The sequence below is a fragment of the Canis lupus genome, chromosome 1 (assembly GCF_048164855.1).
Source record: "Canis lupus baileyi chromosome 1, mCanLup2.hap1, whole genome shotgun sequence".
Classification (NCBI taxonomy): domain Eukaryota; kingdom Metazoa; phylum Chordata; class Mammalia; order Carnivora; family Canidae; genus Canis; species Canis lupus.
In genome coordinates, this window is record NC_132838.1 from 110,926,347 (window position 1) to 110,943,519 (window position 17,173).

The 17,173-nt window shown below is 54.2% G+C and overlaps 2 protein-coding genes across 3 annotated transcripts in view; both read right to left on the reverse strand.

The window, feature by feature from the left end:
• The window catches only part of RELB (RELB proto-oncogene, NF-kB subunit), a 30,002-nt gene extending 20,010 nt beyond the window's left edge, over positions 1–9,992 (reverse strand). Inside the window, exons 1-3 of one of the 2 annotated variants that reach the window (XM_072829979.1) lie at positions 9,785–9,992; positions 8,888–8,929; positions 3,252–3,598 (exon numbers count right to left, since the gene is read on the reverse strand). In XM_072829979.1, the coding sequence (XP_072686080.1) occupies positions 3,252–3,598; positions 8,888–8,929; positions 9,785–9,839 (444 nt within the window). In that variant the 5' untranslated portion in view covers positions 9,840–9,992. Of the gene's footprint in view, positions 1–3,251; positions 3,599–4,003; positions 4,403–8,887; positions 8,930–9,784 lie in introns of those variants that run through there. The other variant, XM_072830069.1, reaches the window with a different exon arrangement.
• Positions 9,993–14,267: 4,275 nt separating this feature from the next.
• The window catches only part of CLPTM1 (CLPTM1 regulator of GABA type A receptor forward trafficking), a 29,081-nt gene continuing 26,175 nt past the window's right edge, over positions 14,268–17,173 (reverse strand). Inside the window, exons 10-14 of the mRNA XM_072829859.1 lie at positions 16,728–16,918; positions 16,367–16,462; positions 15,913–16,048; positions 15,182–15,349; positions 14,268–15,014 (exon numbers count right to left, since the gene is read on the reverse strand). Of these exons, the coding sequence (XP_072685960.1) occupies positions 14,716–15,014; positions 15,182–15,349; positions 15,913–16,048; positions 16,367–16,462; positions 16,728–16,918 (890 nt within the window). The 3' untranslated portion in view covers positions 14,268–14,715. The remainder of the gene's footprint in view (positions 15,015–15,181; positions 15,350–15,912; positions 16,049–16,366; positions 16,463–16,727; positions 16,919–17,173) is intronic.

Genomic DNA, 17,173 nt, shown 5'->3' on the forward strand with positions numbered 1-17,173 from the left:
AAGAAAAAGATGGGACATAAAGTTGAAAAAAAAAAAACCTGTCAATTGGAAAACTAAATGAAATCCTTAAAGATAAATAAGGGGCTACAAAATGTATCACAGTTGCCCCATTCCTGAAAATCCGGTGATGGAATATACATTTCAAAGCAAACCATTCTTTTGACCAGGATGTTCTACTCTGAGTGCTGCTTTGGCCACAATGTCTGGAGCCAAATCAAATAACAACTACCTTGTTGCATATAGGGAGTCTCACTGCTGGTGCTGGGCCACCTTCCTGGTTTCCTCATAGTATCCTGTGGGAGCAGGAACTCCAGCCTCATTTTACAGATGACAAAATTGTCACTGAGGCCAGCAGAAGCACTGGACCAGCATCAATTATTCACACAGCTGGTTAATACTAAAACCCATGTCTTTCTGACTCTAAAATCCATCTTTATAAGCAGTATGTTGACTGCTTCCTGCAAGAAGAATGGGGTTGTTCTGCTTCGGACCATGAGGGTAGGGAGGTCAGGGAAGGCTTCTCAGAGGTGGGCTGAGGCCTCATGGATGAATACAAGATGACCAGGCTGCATGATGAATACACTCCAGGTAGGAGGAACAGCATAAGCAAAGGCCTAGTGGTTGGAGGGTGGTGAGTGAGGAGGGGCTGGGTGGGAACTGGCAGCAGGAGTCAGAGAGGGAGAGCCTTAGAGGTGCAAGGAAGAGCTTGGGCTTCCTCCTGAGGGCACTAGACAGCCAAGAGAGGATTCTGAGCAGGGGAGAAGAGCTGATGTGTAACTTAACAGGGCCCCTCCAGCCACCTTGTGGAGGAGAAATTTAGAGGACGCTGGGAGCTGATGACCAGGGAGGAGGCCAGACGCCAGGGAGCAGCTTGGGCCAGAACCTGGGGCTAGTGGAATCATTGGTACACAATTCAGACTCAATATACACTTCGGCAAAGATCCAGAAGCACATAAAGGCTCTGTATTGGGGAGGCGTAAGGAAGCAGGCCTCTCAGACACCAGCTAGGAGAAACAGTCATGGGTACAACGCTCGCAGAGGACAATTTGGCAATATCTATCAAATTACCTTTGACCAGCAATTCCACTTCCAGAAGTTATTTGTGTGACATGAAGGAAATAGATGAACAGAGTCGTTCTCTACAGTTTTGCTCAAAGTAGGAGATGGCAAACAACATAAATACCCACCAATAGAGGACCTACACAGTGAATGAGCACCCACCCATGCAACGCAATTCAATGGTAGAGAATGGGACAGCTTTAGACAGGCTAAGGTTAGCTGAGCTCCAAGATACATTCTTCTCTCTCTCTCTCTTCTTTTTTTTTAAGTTTTAAATTTTAGGTTTTTGTTTGTTTTTAGTTAAGTTTTTCTTTAGTTTTAGGGTTTTGTAGTTGTTGTTGTTGTTGTTTTTAGTTTAATCTTGGGACACCTGGGTTGCTCAGCGGCTGAGCGTCTGCCTTTGGCTCAGGTCATGATCTCGGGGTCCCAGGATTGAGTCCCACATCGGGCTCCCTGTATGGATCCTGCTTCTCCCTCTGTCTATATCTCTGCCTCTCTCTCTGTGTCTCTCATAAATGAATAAATAAAATCTTTTAAAAATTTTTAAGTAATCTCTACACCAAATGTGGGGCTCAGACTCACAACTTTGAGATCAAGACTTACATGTTCTACAGACTGAGGTCAGGTGCCCCTTCAAGATACATGCTTAAGAGCAGCCCCGGTGGCTCAGCGGTTTAGCACCGCCTTCGGCCCGGGGTGTGATCCTGGAGACCCGGGATTGTGTCCCAAATTGGGCTCCCTGCATGGATCCTGCTTCTCCCTCTCTCTCTGCCTGTGCCTCTGCCTCTCTCTGTGTGTCTCTCATGATTAAATAAAATCTTAAAAAAAAAAAGGTACATTCTTAAGCAAAAAAGACCACTGCGCAGAACAGTATGTACATTATACTCCTCTCTATGTACAAAGGGGGGCGGTTGTACATACACATGTACATATTTGCCTGTATAATCATAAACTACTCCCAGAAAGATACACGAGATATTGATAAGAATGGTCACCTCTGGGGGCAACTGGCTGGCACAGTCGGTTGGACATATGACTCTTGGTTTTGGCTCAGGTCCTCTCAGGGTCGTGAGATCAAGCCCCACATTGGGCTCTGTACTCAGTGGGGAGTTTGCCCCTCACACCCCTCACTCTGTGCATACGCACACATTATCTCCCTCAAATAAATAAATAAATCTTACCTTATCCCTTCAGTTCTCCCCCAACCAAAAAAGGTCATGACTTTTATTTATGTTTTTCCTTCCAGAGCTTCTATATGCACATACCAGCAAGTACAAATATAGAACCCTATTTTTCCCTCTTTTCAACACAAAATGTATAATCCCCTGAGAAGGGTTCTGTGCCTCAATATTTTTTTAGCTTATTAACATATCTTGGAGATGGTTCCACATTGGTACCTAGGGGATGGCTTCATTTTAAAATCTTTCTGTGTGAACCGTATGTGTTTATATTTATCGGCACACACACACACACAGAGATACGTGTCATGGCTGCGTAGGATTCCAATGTGTAGACAGACGTTCACCAGTGTCTTGCTGATGAACTCTGCAGTTTCCAATTCTTTACACAAGGCTTCAAGGGATAACCTTGCACATCCCTCTTTCCGCCCAGAGGCTGGCATATCTTTATCCTCAATTTCCTAGAAGTGGAATGGCCAGGCCTGTAAGGCATGATGATAAGAATCCTAACACCAGCAATACCAGCAGATCGACTCTCCTGAGCACATACATGTTAGAGGCCCTTGGCTCATGTAACGAACTCATCCACACTTCCCAGTAATAATAATAATAATAATGTATATAATATTATATATTGTATATAATAATTTATATAATAATGTATATATTATTATTATCCCATTTTGTAGAAAAGGAAACTGAGGCACAGAGGGACTGAATAACCAGCCCAAGGCTGCGCAGCTAGTAAATGGCAGAACAGGGATTCAAACCTGGCCACTCTAATGATTAGGGCCTCCCTTGTGGCCCTGGAGGCAATGAGAATTTTGATCAATACGGCCAACTGCCCGGAAGGAGGCCTTTCTTGGCATGTCCTTTAGAATGCGGGGCCAGGTGTTAGTAGTATCCGCTCCAACAACAGCAACGGCAGTAATAATAACCACCATAAAACACACGATAAACGCAAGCGCCCGAATCTCGGGCGCGGCGAAGCGCGAGACCCCGCCCGGGCCCCACCTCGATGGCGGGCAGCGTCTTGCTCGCCTCCGTGCTGCTCTCCCCCAGGATGCTGCCGGCCGAGCGGCCCTCGCACTCGTAGCGGAAGCGCATGCCGCGCTGCTTGGGCTGCTCGGTGATGACCAGGTGCGGCCGCGGCCCGGGGCCCGGGGCCTGGGGCATGACCCGGCCCAGGTGGCAGCCCCAGGGCGGCGGCGTGGCCGGGGGCGGGGGCGCCGGGGGGCCCAGGGTGACGGTGCTCAGGGAGGCCGCCCCGCGGGACACGAGGCGCGGCAGCCCTTCGCCCGGGCCCAGCTGCGCCCCCTCCAGGCCGAAGCCATTCTCCTTGATGTACTCGTCGATGATCTCTGTGGGGAGAAGCAGAAATTTGGGGTGACGCTGATTACAGAAGGAAAGGCCTGATGACCAGCCCGCCCACCTGTGCCGCCGGCCTTGCCCCCTCCATTCATTTCTTCAAGACATTTACCTTGTGGGCCGAGCCTGGGTGAGGGGGAGGGGGACGGGCAGCTAGCTCTGAACCCTCAAAAAGCCCCTTCCCTCCTTGCAAACAGCTCTCGGGTTCTTGAAGCCAGAAACCTGGGGGTGGGCCTCGTTTCTCCTTCTGCACCCATGTCCACTCCCCTCCCTAACAGCACCTGAATTCATGTCTCTATCACCTCTCACCTGGATAAAGGTAGGGCCAGGTAACAGGTGTCCCTGCCTCCATCTCGCCCCTTTTAATAATAAGAATAGCTTGTGGGAGCAGTTCTCACCTCAGAAAGCAGCACCACCATCCACCAAGTGCTCAAGCTGGAAGCCTGCACATCTTTGTTAATTGCTCACGATTCCACATCTGTTCCCCATCCTTGAACTTCTGCCTCTTTCCTCGAATACAGATTTACACTCCCACAACTTCTCCCCACACCCTTGCCTCCATCCTGGTCCACCCTGACCGTTCCCCCTCTGAAGCACTGCTCCTGTTCCCCCACACGCAGCCAGAGGTAGCTTATGTCACACCCTGTCCCCACTCTGCTCAGATGCCTCCCATGGCTCCCATCTCCCTTAAGGGTCAAAGACAACATCTTTCCCATATAACACCCTCCCCAAACTATTCAGTCAGAAAACAAACAAACACAAGCCCACACCCCGGAGCCCTTCCTCAGAGCCTTGCATGGACTGGCCCCTGCTGTCCTGGGCCTTCCACCTCCCACCACTGCCACCCCCCTCCTCCCACTCCAGTCTCTTTTCTGTTGCTCCCAGCAAGCCTCGTCCTCTTTGGGGTGTTGTGCTTGCTCGCCATCTGCCTATTCCATGCTTCCCTCCATTCAATACACACTGGCTCCCCATCCTTCCAGTCTCAGCTCATATGTCACCTCTCCTTGTCCTACTGTCTCTCCCACTAAAGTGTCAGCTCCAGGAGGGTAGGGGCCTTGTTTGGTTCATGGCTGAATACCCGGTGTCTAGAACAGTGCCTGGCACACGGTGGGTGCTCAGTACAGTTCACCAAAAGAATTAAGGATGCTCATAGTAATAGTAACACTAAACGCAGCTGATGTGAGGAATCTTTTCTAAGTATCAAGTAGGGCTATTACTTTGGGAATGTAATGGTTAAAATTCCCCAAGAAGGGCATCTGGGTGGCTCAGTGGTTGAGGGTTTGCCTTTGGCTCAAGTTGTGATCCTAGGGTCCTGGGAACCAGTCCTGTATCAGGCTCCCTGCAAGGAGCCTGCTTCTCCCTCAGCCTGTATCTCTGCCTCTCTCTGTGTGTCTCTCATGAGTAAATAAATAAAATACTTTAAGAAAATAAAATAATAAAATTCTCCAATAGTCCTGGAAGTCACACTGTGATCCTCCCCCCTGCCCAACAGCAAGGAAGGCCCAGATCCCACACTGTGAGCACTTGGGACTCCTCAGCCTCCCCTCCAAGGCCTGCCCTGTGATACTTACCTAATTCATCTGTGGAAGGAAGAGAAAGAGAAAGAGAAAGGTGAGGTCCAGAAACTAGTCAAGGCTTTCATCTTTTAAGACAGATTCCCCAACCCCATCCCTGCCTGGAACCCTCCCCCTTTCCCCTTTCCTCCATTCTGGGAAACTGGGCTCTGACTCCCTGGGGTGCTAAACTCCAGCCCCTATCTCACTCTTTTGGGCTACCCTCCCTTCAGCTCCCAATATTGGGGTCCCAGGATTAGGGTACCCTCAACTGCCTTCTAAAAAATATTTAGACCAAGAATTACAAAGTATCACTGGGGATCCACAAAAGCCAAGGGTCTTATCACTAGGAAAAAATTATACTTCCCATATTCTAAAATGTGGGAGTGTTCTCTCCCTAAAGCCCATCATCGGACCCAAGGGTCACTGGCTGGTATCTGAAGATCCAAAGAAGCCAATCCTTCACCTCCAAGCAATCGGCTGCTCTGCATCCTGGCCTAGTCTCTCAGCTACGCTCACCTACCACCCCAGATTTGCCCCCTGAGGGTGCTCGTAACAGTAATGCTGGGGAAGCCTCCTCATCACCTCCTCAGGAAAGGTCAGTCCTAAAAGGGGTCATGGAGGAATCGAAACAAACCTCCCGTCATTCCATAGACAGGACGAGGGGAAGACCAGAGTGAGTAAGCAAGCCTGGGGTCACACAGCAAGGTAGGGCAGGCCAGGGCCAGAGGCCCCTCCCAGGCTTGCCTGTGCCAGTCGCTGGCCACTGTCTGATCAACACCAGCCTGCCCCACTGCCAGACCCGTCCTCCTCCTCTACTCTCAGGGAGTGGCTCCTGGCTGCCAGACCTTTGCTCCTCAGAAAGCAGTTTTCCTGCTCCCCTTATCTCGTGTGATCTGTGAAGTCATCAGGGTAGAGAAGATACCCCCACTTGGCAGCTGGGGACACTGAAGCTGGGAGAGAAGAAAGGGACAGGCTATGGATCCCTGGCAGGGCCAACCTCCAGGCACTTCAACTTAGGCATCTGTGCTGGATAATGACGTGGGGGGGACCCAGAGATGACTTCGACTTTGGACCCTTGAGGAGCTCCCAGGCTGCATGGGGGAACCAAAACCAAGGCCCAGGCAGCAGTGGCCCGAGCTTTGGACTGCCTTGGTTCAAGTCCTGGCTCTGCAACTTGCTAACTGGAGATACCTGAGCCCATCACTTAACCCCTTTGTGCCTTGGTTTCTCCATCTGTAGAATGGACACAGGAATCATGCCTCATTGGGCTGCTGTGAAAATTAAATGAGTGAATATGTGGGAAGCACCTAGAACTGCCACAATAGTAGGCATTGCATAAATGCAGCTGCTGCTCTTGGATAAAGTGTTGGGTGATCTTATTTTATGGACTTGGGTAACCAACCCACTTTCCCTCTCTAGACATCAGTTCCCCTGTCTATAAAAGGAAGAGGTTGGCAGACCTGCTTTTAGAGAATGGAGTGTAGCATCACACAGATGTTGGTTAGAATCCTCCCTGTCACTCACTGACTGTGTAGCCTTGGGCAAGTCTCTCAACCTCTCTGAGTCCTTCCCTATAAAATGAGGTCGGAGCTCTTTACTCAGGAGTGAACATGAAGGTTCAGAATTACACAGATAAATTGCTTACTACTGTGCCTGACCACCCTAGCCCTTCCATAAAGCTTAGCTATAGCATTATTATATAAAAATCCCCTTTTGGGGGCACCTGGGTGGCTCAGTTGGTTGAGTCGCCAACTCTTGATTTTGGCTCAGATCATGATTTCGAGGTCCTGGGATAGAGCCCACATCTGCTCCATGCTCAGTGGGGAGTCTGCTAGAGGATTCTCTCTCTCCCTCTCCCTCTCCCTCTGCCCTTCCCTCTGTGCACTCTCTGACTCTCAAATAAATAAATAAATCTTTGAAAAAAAACCCTCTTTCAGCCAACAAACATTGGGAACTTCTCCTTATTTAGGGCTCAACACAAATAACACTCCATCCCACCCCAAACTCCCACCATCCACAGACAGCCAGGATGGGCTGCATGGGAACAGAAAACTAGCTGTCTCTCCTGCCTCAGGGCCTTAGCACAGTCTGCTCTCTGCTGAAATGCTCTTCCTCCAGTTCTTTGCATGGCTTCCTCCTCCTCCTTCAGGTCCTTGCTCAAATGTCACCTACTAGATAGGTCTTCCCTGACCACTTTATCGAAAATAGCCTCCTGGTCCCTAAGATAGCTCCAGTCGCTTGTGGTTACGTGCCTTTGTTTTATCATTTTCACAGCACTGATTAGAATTTGACAAGACTTTATGTTAAGTGACTCTTACCTGTCTCCTCCTGTAAACTGTGAGAACCTCAGAATAGGGGACACATCTATACACATGTCTAGCCCATCAGAATGAGGGAGAGGGAATGAGTCCATCAGAATGAATGCCCTGTCACAGCATTAGTTCTCCCATCCTTGCCCTGTTGTTAGGTATCAATGACCCCAAGACTTCTACAGAGCCTTTATCACATTTTATAATCCACATTTAATTTACTGCATATGTGCCTGCCTCCACATCTAGGTAGGGAACCCGTGAGGGCACAGTCAGGGCTGCCTCAGTCACGGCTGAGTCCCCAGCACTGCCCAGCACAGGACGAGGTACAGAACGGGCACTCAATAAATATTTATTGAAGAGATGACATCACAAATTACTCTCAACTGAAACCAAAGATCTTGGGCCAGAAAAAAACCTCAGCCTTGCTCCTGCCCAGAACTAGTGCTTGGGCAGTACCTCTCTCCAACGCCATGCCCCACCTTTCACCATTGTCCAAACTCTCAGACCTGTTAGAGAACCCACAGAGCCTCCTCCACCACAGCCTCTACCTCTAGACAGAGGCCCAGCCCCAGTCCACCGGGGCTACCGAGTCTTCACAGTAACAGGACTCAGTCCCTGCCCTCCAAATCCCAGCAGATTTAGAAGAGAGAGAGGATGTTGTCATTTAGCCATGATTCTGCAATTTCTTGGGCAGCACTGAATTTTGGACGGCAGTGCCTGAGGGACCTTCCAGACTAGTGGTTCTCAGCATCTTTTGGGAACTTGCTAAAAATGAGAACTCTCTGGGCCGATCCTAGACCTACTGAATCAGAAACTCTAAAGGGAGGCCTCAATAATCTACTTTAACAAGCTCCCTGGGTGACTCCGATGCACACAAAGGTCTAAGAACCACTGTTACAGGCTGTCTGATAATAGTGATGATAATAATAAAACCAGCTATCAACAGTTAACACTTACTGTGACTTTACTGTGTGCCAGACACTGCTTTGAAAGCCTGCCTGTATTGAATCCTCTCAATCCTCTGGCAAAGGGAGACACTGATACTATGTCCATCGTACAGATGAGGAATACTGAGGCCCCGAGAGAGGAAGTGATGTGCAGGCATTCACACAGTGAGGGGGTGGTGGCACCGGCATGTCATTATTACCCTCTGCACTACCGTGGCCAAGCTCCCAAGAGGACTCCTCTTAGAGGGTGCTACGTGGTTAGTGTTACCTGTCCAGCTCCTAACCCCCCGGGAGGTAGGGACCCCTGGGCCCCCGTCTCAACCGGCGGGGACCAACACAGGCGGTTAGAGGACAGCTGAGGCGGACCTGGGCGACACCCCACACAGGGGCGTGCCCAAAGCCGCCTCCACAGGACCCTCCCCCCACCCTAGCGCGCGGGTGGGCCGGAACTGTGGAGGGCTGCTCACCCGTGGTCCTGGAAACGGCGAGCGAGGAGAGGTCCGTGGACCCTGCGGGGAGGGAGGCATGTCTCAGGAGGGGCCGGAGAGGCCGCGGGAGGGCCGCACCCCGCGCCTTCGGGTCGGGCCCCCTCACCCCGAACGCCCGCAGGGTCTGGCCTTGCTTCCCTTCCCCAACTCATTCTCCCCACCCTGCGTCACACCCCGGGTCGGGTCTGGAGGAGCCCTTCTCAGCTTCACTTAGGAAAGCCCGCGCCCGTCCTTTCTCTCAGGGTCGACCCTACCCCTTCACTTTTTCGGCGTCAGGCCGTCTCCTTCTCCCCCAGACCCTGCCACCTGGCTCCTGAAGCAAGCCCCAGCCCCTCTTTCTTCTCAGAGTCAGGCCCCGCCCTTCTTTTTTCGGAACAAGCCCTCCCCCTTTTCCCTGCCAGAGTCAGGCCCCTCCCGCTTACTCCGAGTCGCCCCTCGCTTCCTTCTTGGAGTTAGGCTCCGCCCCCATCTCGCTCTCAGTCAGGCCCCGCCCCCCCGGTGAGCCAGGACCCTCAGCTCTGACTCCGAGTCTGGCCACGCCCACACCCCCGCAGGAGCGGCTCCCACTCCGCCCCCTCGGAGCCAGGCCCCGCCCCTCCCTCTCGGAGTCGGGCCCCGCCTCCCCCTTTGCCTCAGGGTCAGGCCCCGCCCCCTTCTCACTCTGTAGTGGGACGCCTCCCTCTTACCTTGGGCTGGACCCCGTCACTATCCTCTGCCTCCTTCCTTCCCTCTAATACAGTTTCCCTGGGACCCTCAGCCTCGCCCCCCCAAACCCCTAGGCTCCTGTAGGAACCCGCAGACTACTCCGGGACCCCCCGAGCCCCCGCATCTCCAGTTCCTCCCCAGACTCCTCTCCTGAACCCGAGTCCCGCTTACCCAAGGCCCCCAGCTCCGGCGCAGCGGACGGTCTGGCGACGCGGCGGCTCGGCATGGCCCGACCAGTGGGGACGGACGGCCCGGAGGCCGGCGCAGATCAAAACACACGCCGGCAGGCCGGGCGGCCAGGAGGCACGGTCCCGAGGACGATCGCCGGTCGGACGAGCGGCGCAGGGGCTGGGGCCGCAGGCCGGGCTGGAAGCGCGGCGCCCGGGGCTGCGGGGGGCGCCGGGCCGGGCCGGGCGGGCGGCGGGCGGGGGCGGGGCGGCGGAATTCCCCGGCGCCGCCGGCCTGCGCGCCCATTGGCCCGCACCCCATCATGACGTCACGCTAGGGGAACGGGAAAACCCCCACGCGTCACGTGGTTGCGGGGGTGGGGCCGGCCGGGAAGAGGAGGCCGGGCGCACGCGAGGGGCTGGACCCGCGCCGCTGCCCATTGCTCTGGCGGAGACAACTGAGGCTTGCTTAGGGCCACTCATGTCCTACCCGTGGAGCAAGTCTGGAAATTGAGGCCCGCCCCCCCAGGTCCACCAGCGGTAGCTGAACCTGCTGTTCTCTGGCTGTAAGGGAAGCTGCGGATCAGGAGGTTGGCAGGGCTCCGCTGCCATTGGTACTAATGATCTTTAGGAAAACTAGTCTCTCCCTATGCTTCAGTTTCTTTAACTGTAAATTGGGATTGAAGATACTTAAAAAGTTTATGGCTAGAATACCAGTTTTAGGATTTGTCTGTTTTGTTCCTTGCTCTAACCCTAGAGCCTGGAACAGCCCTTGGAGCACGGTAGATGTCCAATGTTTGAGTTAATGGATGTTTTATTCCTGCCCCACTGCCCCACGTAATTTCCTAATAGCCCGGAAGACTTTCAGCTCGAGGGTTCCATAACTCAGTGTGCCAGCGTTAACGATGGAGCCCCCAGTATACATGCTGAGCGGTAGGCAGGGCCCCTGAGCAAAGGGCTCTCACCAGGGCACCTCACAGATGCCTCCCAGTTTGCACCTGTGTCAAATTAGGATTATTGCAGAGAGGAGGAGATTGAGGTGCAAAGCAGGGCAGCCCTCTGGTGAGGTCACATTCCTAGGCCTTCACTATCCCTGAGAATGACTAGTTGACCATCAGGTCCTAACTTGGATGCCCAGCACTCTCAGACCACAGAGCCAAGGTTTGGCATCCTGTGTCTGCTGCTGTAAAAATTCCACCTCTTTTCTCCATGACCCACACGGATGTATTGATTCATTCAACATACACTCATTGAGCACCTGCTGTGTGCCAGGGTCCGCACTGGGCATCAGGTCACAGCACTCACCATATCAGGCCTGGTGCCTGCTTGTAGGAAGCAGAATCATGTGCAGCAGCAGTCTCAAAGTGTGGCCCTCGGCCGTTCAGGTGATGCGGATAGCTCAAGCTTAAGCTGGAGAGCTACTGCCGTAGAGTGAAATATCAAGCAAACTTTTTCCACAAAAAGCGGCCAAAGGCAGCATGGAAACAGAGCATGGCCGTGTTCCAATAAAACATTATTTTGTGGACATTGAAATCTGGATTTTGTATAATTTTCATGTGAAGTGAAATCTTTCTCTTGAGATTCTTTTTTTCAACCACTTAAACATGTAAAAATCACACAAATACTAGAAAAAGCAGGATTTGGCCTGCAGGCTCTAGTCTGCATTCAACAAGAGTATTGCAAGAGAAGTTATGATGGGAGGGTCCAGAATCAGGCTGTCTGGGTTCAAATCGTAGGTCTCCTACTTACCAGCCGTCTGACCTCAGGCAACTGACTTCATCTCTCTGAGCCTCGGTTTCCTCATCTGTAAAATGGGTCTTATGATAGTTGTGAGGATTAAGATACTAAAAATAGTTGACATTTGCATATAGCTCTTGCATGTGCTGGGCCCTGTTCCAAAAGCAGGGAACCCAACAAAAGCCCCTGCCATCACATGGAACTGAAATCCAAGGCAGAGGAGACAGGTGGAAAAAGAGACACAAATATTTATGTCTGGTGGTGATGGTGGCATTACAGAATAAAGCAGGATATATGGATTGGGTTTGGAGGGCACTGTTTGGGTGAGGATGTTCAGGGAAGGCCTGAGATGAAACGGAGCAGAGTTGAAATGATGAAAGATCTATGTGGCTATCCAGGGAAGTGTGCAAGGCACAGGGAACAGCAAGTGCAAAGGCCCCGGGGTAGGAACACATATGGCATGTTCAGGGAACAAGAAGGCTGGGGTGACCACTAGAGAAGAATTGGACAGGATGGGAAAAAGCTGGCCTGTAAGGTGATAGGGGACATTGAGTTACATATATTTAATAGATGAAGCAAACTACAAACAACCCTGAGACATGAGTTTGGCTCATGATAAGGAACATCGAATTGTGGCTCCTGCAACACGACCAGGAGCCCACCTGATGTCCTCTTGTCCCTTGCAAACGTTGGGCCTCACAACTGTATTAGGTGAATAGCTAGGATAGGTAAGAAATCCTCAGCACTCAGGGCTTCTGCTTGGCTCCGAGCCCCTGGAGGGCAGGCCTGGGGCTTTCTTGGTCTCTGCTGTGTTATACTATATGTTGGCAAATAGAACTCCAATAAAAAAATACACAAAAAATAATAAACCAAAACAAAAAAATAAAAATAAACAGAAGCCCCCCAGCTTAGGGCAATGTGCAGGGGAGGGGCTCAGGAAAAATTTGTGGATTTATTGCATGTCAGTTTCCCTCCCAGTGTGTTAATGCAAGCCTCATCAAGGTCTCCACTTCTGATGTGTCTGGGTCTGTGAAAGTCAGGAGCGCACAAACATATGCTCAGCAAACATTCCTGGAGCACAAACCAGTGAGCAAGACAGCGCTGGCTCTGTCTTCACAAGGCTTGGTCCAGTGAATAACCTGTCTCCAGGCAGTGATGACCCATAGTGGGTGTGAAAGCTAGGAACTGGAGGTCCCAGATCAGGGGTGTGAGAGCCCAGGGAACTGGAGGCCCCAGATCAGGTGGCCAGGGAGGACTTCCTGGAGGAAGAGACATTGGAACCGCAATGTGGAGGATGCACAGGGTAAGATATAAGTTGTGTATCTGAGGGCATGTCCCAGGGAAGGGAAAAGCAGGGTCTATAGCCAGAAGGTAAGAGATCATGGCAAGTTAAAGCAGGGAAGATGCATCAGGCTGTGGGGGTCAAGTCCCATTCCCTCAAGGTCTCGCTCATTAGGTAGGGGCCTGGGCTCTTCTCACAAGGGTAACAGGAACCATCAGAGATTCTGAGCACAGACCAGTAGGGTCAGGTTTGTGCTTTAGAAAACCCCCTGGCTGCTGAGCAAAAGGGAGGGGGGCAGGGCAGGAGAACAAGGAACAGCCTGGACCAGGTAGCCTCAGGGGAAGTGAAGAGGTGACTCCTGAGTAATTGGGGGGGAGGGGGGTGTTTACAGCTGATGGGCCTTGCCAAAATCTTGGGCGTGTGCCTGTAGGGGGGAGGCCAGTGAGTCCAGGTGGCCTGAGAGCCTCATTGGTTTCCAGAGTTTTGGGACAAAAGCCCTGCAGGGGAGCCCAGGCTTTCTCCCAGGGCACTGGCAACTATGAAATGAGATAGGGCAGGGGAGGGAGTGGAACGGGTCCGTGGCTGTCCGAGGAGAAGAGGAGCCTGCTGTCCCATATGTGTACACAGGGGGCTCTGAGGGTGCTAACATCTCCTGGGACCTCATAGATTCCCCGCCGGGCTCTGCAGGGCAGGGTGGCAGGTGGAGCCTGGTGTGGTCCTCGGCCCTGGGGCTTCCTCTCCCTACAGTTTCAATGAGGCCACCTCCCAAAACAGTAAACCTGGAAATGTAGGGTCCCAGCCCCTTGGAGCACAGGGACACCCAGAGACCATGCCCTTGTCTATAAAGGTGGGTCAACAGTCCTAGTACCCAAGTACTTGGGAAGACACACGTGCCATGATCTAAGATCTTGGCTGGGTCCTTGGGGCAGGCAACCCTGAGGATGCTGTCACCCAACAGCTACACAGCACTACAGCCAGGCATACCACTCTGAGCAAGGATTCACCCCCATACCCCTACCACAACCCTAGTCGGAGAGCTCATAGGCCCAGAGAGGTGAGGTGGTGTGTCCAGGGTGTGGGGACCGTTAAACGAGTTAGTCTGATGGGAACTTCTAAGGACAGTGGGTATCTACTCAGGAGGCAGGCCTGTGCTGCTGCCCTGCCTGGCAGCGTGAGGCCAGGAGACAGCCAGTGGGCACAGTCGAAGCAGCCTTGTGGTAAGAACACAGGTACAATATAGTCACAGCAAACAGCTTCCCATCTGTGAAATGGGGACAGTTACAGAAGCCCCTCGGAGGGCTGCTAGGAGGGGGAGAGAGTGGAGGGAAGAGGCCTGGCGGTGAGACCCACTTGACTGTGTCCTGCAACGTGCGGGTCTTTCTCACAGACCCATGAGAGCCACCCGCACCCCAGTAAAGCTACCCTCCAGGTGGTGGAGGAAGGCAGGCACAAGGGGGGGATTGCTGAGTTTAAGTTAAACACCCATATGAATTTATTAAATCCAGACTGTGTTAAAGGGTGGTGGTCTGGGAGGAGGGGCGTGGCTGGGGGACAAGGGACAAGATAATGGATGGCCGTGGGCATCCCACAGAGGGGCCCCAGCCGCTCCCCCGCCTGGCCCCCCACCCCGGCAGCGCCACATCGGCTTCACCATGATTCCCAATAGTGTTGGGCTGGCAGGGCGAGATGGCTAGAAACACAGAGGAACATACGGACAGACGGCGCCTCCACAAACAACGTGCCCTGGCCTGCCCCGGCCCCCACAACACATACTGGGCTCTGCCCCGAGGGGGGCCTCCTGCCGCCCTGGCCCCATCTGTCCAGGGAAAGAGCGACAGGAAGGGGAGGCAAGGGGGCCGGGGCAGCAGGGGTGGTGGTCACCAGGAGCCGGAGCGGAAGAGGAGGACCAGGGGCGGCTAATCCCTTTTCTTGTCCTCTGCTGGCTTTGGAGGGGCTTCCTGGGGCTCGGTGGCAGAGCTGGCCCCCTGGGTGGGCTTGGCGGGCAGGGGCGTGGAGGCCTCCTCCCTGGCGGCTGCGGCGGTGGTTGTGGCAGGGGCTGGGGCGGGTGGGGGTGGGAGGGCCCCTGCTGCTGTTGGGGCCTCGGCCACAGGGGCGGCTGCTGTCGGGGCCTCGCCACTCATGCCAAACTCATTCACCCGCGTGGGGTCGACGCGATAGATCCACCGTTGGTAGAGGTAGATGAAGAAGACCACATCTGAGGGTGGGGGAGGGGGGCAGTGTAAGGGGAACAGGCCCATCTGGCACCCCTAGACTGAGCCCGTACGCCAGCGCCGTGGCACCTCCCTCGGGCCAAGACCCTCGCTGTGTCTGGCTGTGGCAGCAGCCTCCTGCCCAGCCTCCCTCCCGGCCACTGGACCTCACCGTCCCGCAGGCAGCCGATCCGGTACATGACAGGCATCTTGATGACAAAGGCAAACAGGTCATCGATGAAGGTGTTGAGGGCCTTGTAAGTGAGCATGCGCCAGGGCAGGTGGGCCACAGACTTGAGCTTGTAGTTGATGAAGAGCTGGGGGGTCATGGTGATGAAGCCTGCAGTGATGACAGAAGGACCCCCATGAGCAGAGGAAGGGGTGCCCTGACCCTTGACCTCTCTGACAGCACTTCTGCTCTCTCCTCATTCTTCTCCAGCCACCCTGGTCTCCTCGCTGCTCCCCTCCCCCACTCCGGCCCCTGGGCATCTTTCAGGGCTCAGCTTACACACCATCTCCTGAGAGAGGTCCCCCCAACCCCATTAACTTCAGCCCCTCATGGCACTTGCCATGTGCCGTGACTCGTCTATCTGCTTATTTACTCGGAAGGGGCCCCTGAGGACCAAGACTGAACCACATTGAGCACAGGCCTCCTGGAAGTCCTCCCTGACCCCCAGACTGGACCAGGCACCCCTTTGAAGGTCCTGACAGGCCACCTCCACCCACCCTGGGTTGTCCCTGTCTGGGGGTGAGTCTCTCCCACACTGGACCACGAGCATCAGGAGGGCAGGGCCAGGCTGATTGGACCGCTGCTGGTGCCCTACATGGCCCAGCACGGGACCCAGGAACGTGTACTGAGTCTGCCCCAAGTAGGGGTGCCGAGCATGGCAGGGGGCTGCTCACCGAAGGTCAGCAGGAAGCCATATAGCATGCTGAGCACCCAGGAGTACCAGCCCTTGTGCTCCAGGTACAGGAGGCTGTAGACAGCGTAGCAGCCCAGGAGCGGGAAAAGGATCCATGACAGGTACCGGAACGCCATCTGTAGGGCACAGGGTGGGGCTGGCACCCAGCTGCTTGGGCCCCACCTGTCACCCCTGCTCCCCACCCTCACCCCCCCACACCTGGTCTGGCAGGCCAGGCCAGGGGAATTTCCAGGTGGCCCTGGGAACTCTGGGCTTGGAGAGGAAGCATACGTGGCAGGCGCGGAACCCTGGAGGGTGTGACACAGGCCATAAAGAACGGATGGGCCCCTCATCAGCAGGCAGAGGGCCTGGACCCCACCCGCTGCCCATCTCCTGCTCCCGGAGAGCATGGGTGCTTGGAGAGCCTCCCAGGGGCCCACTTGGGGGACACTCACATCATCATACACTTTGGTCGAGGACTCGATGTACGTGGACTTGTCTTTGAAGGTCGGGCGGGGGAAGAGCCCCGCCACCTTCTGCTCCCGGTCCAGCTGCAGACAGGGAGGGAGGCCGTGGTCGGCTGCCACACTGGCTCCCACCCCCAGGCCAGCTCTGGCCCCTGCCCTTCCTCACTGTTCCCAGTTCCCCTGCCCCACGTGTGACCCAAGAAATCCCCTGGTGCAAAAATCCCCTTGGTCCTGGGAGCGCAACAGGCATTAGGAAACCCCCAGGGGCCAGCTCCAGGGGCCAGCTGGGGCAGACAACCCCCATCCCAAAGCCGGCAGCCCCTAGGTCCGCACAGTGGCCTGGCCTTACCCGGACGTCCATGACCTTGGTGATCTTCCAGAGGTCGATGAGGACCCCGATGAAGACGCTGACCTGGACCACGAAATTTGTCTCGTTGTCCAGGATATAGAGAAGGACCACGAAAGACTGAAAGACGCCGAAGAAGACAGAGCGCACAGACAGGCCCTCCAGAGACTGCCGGCTGTTCCAGAACTGGATATCTGCACAAAGGTGGGGGATACTGAGAGACTGTAGAGTCCCTCCTGCAGCTCCCACTGGCTCTGCATCGGTGTGCAAGGCTATCCACAACCCATCCTCCTCATACCCTTCACCCCACCCCGATGTGCCACAGTGGCGTTGGGTCTGCCAAGGCAGAGGGGTGCCCACACCCTCCCGTCCCACGAAGAGTCTCTGCCTCATGGGCACCACGCAGAGCAGCAGAAAGGCAGGACCACCCGCCCTGTGGGGCACAGGGT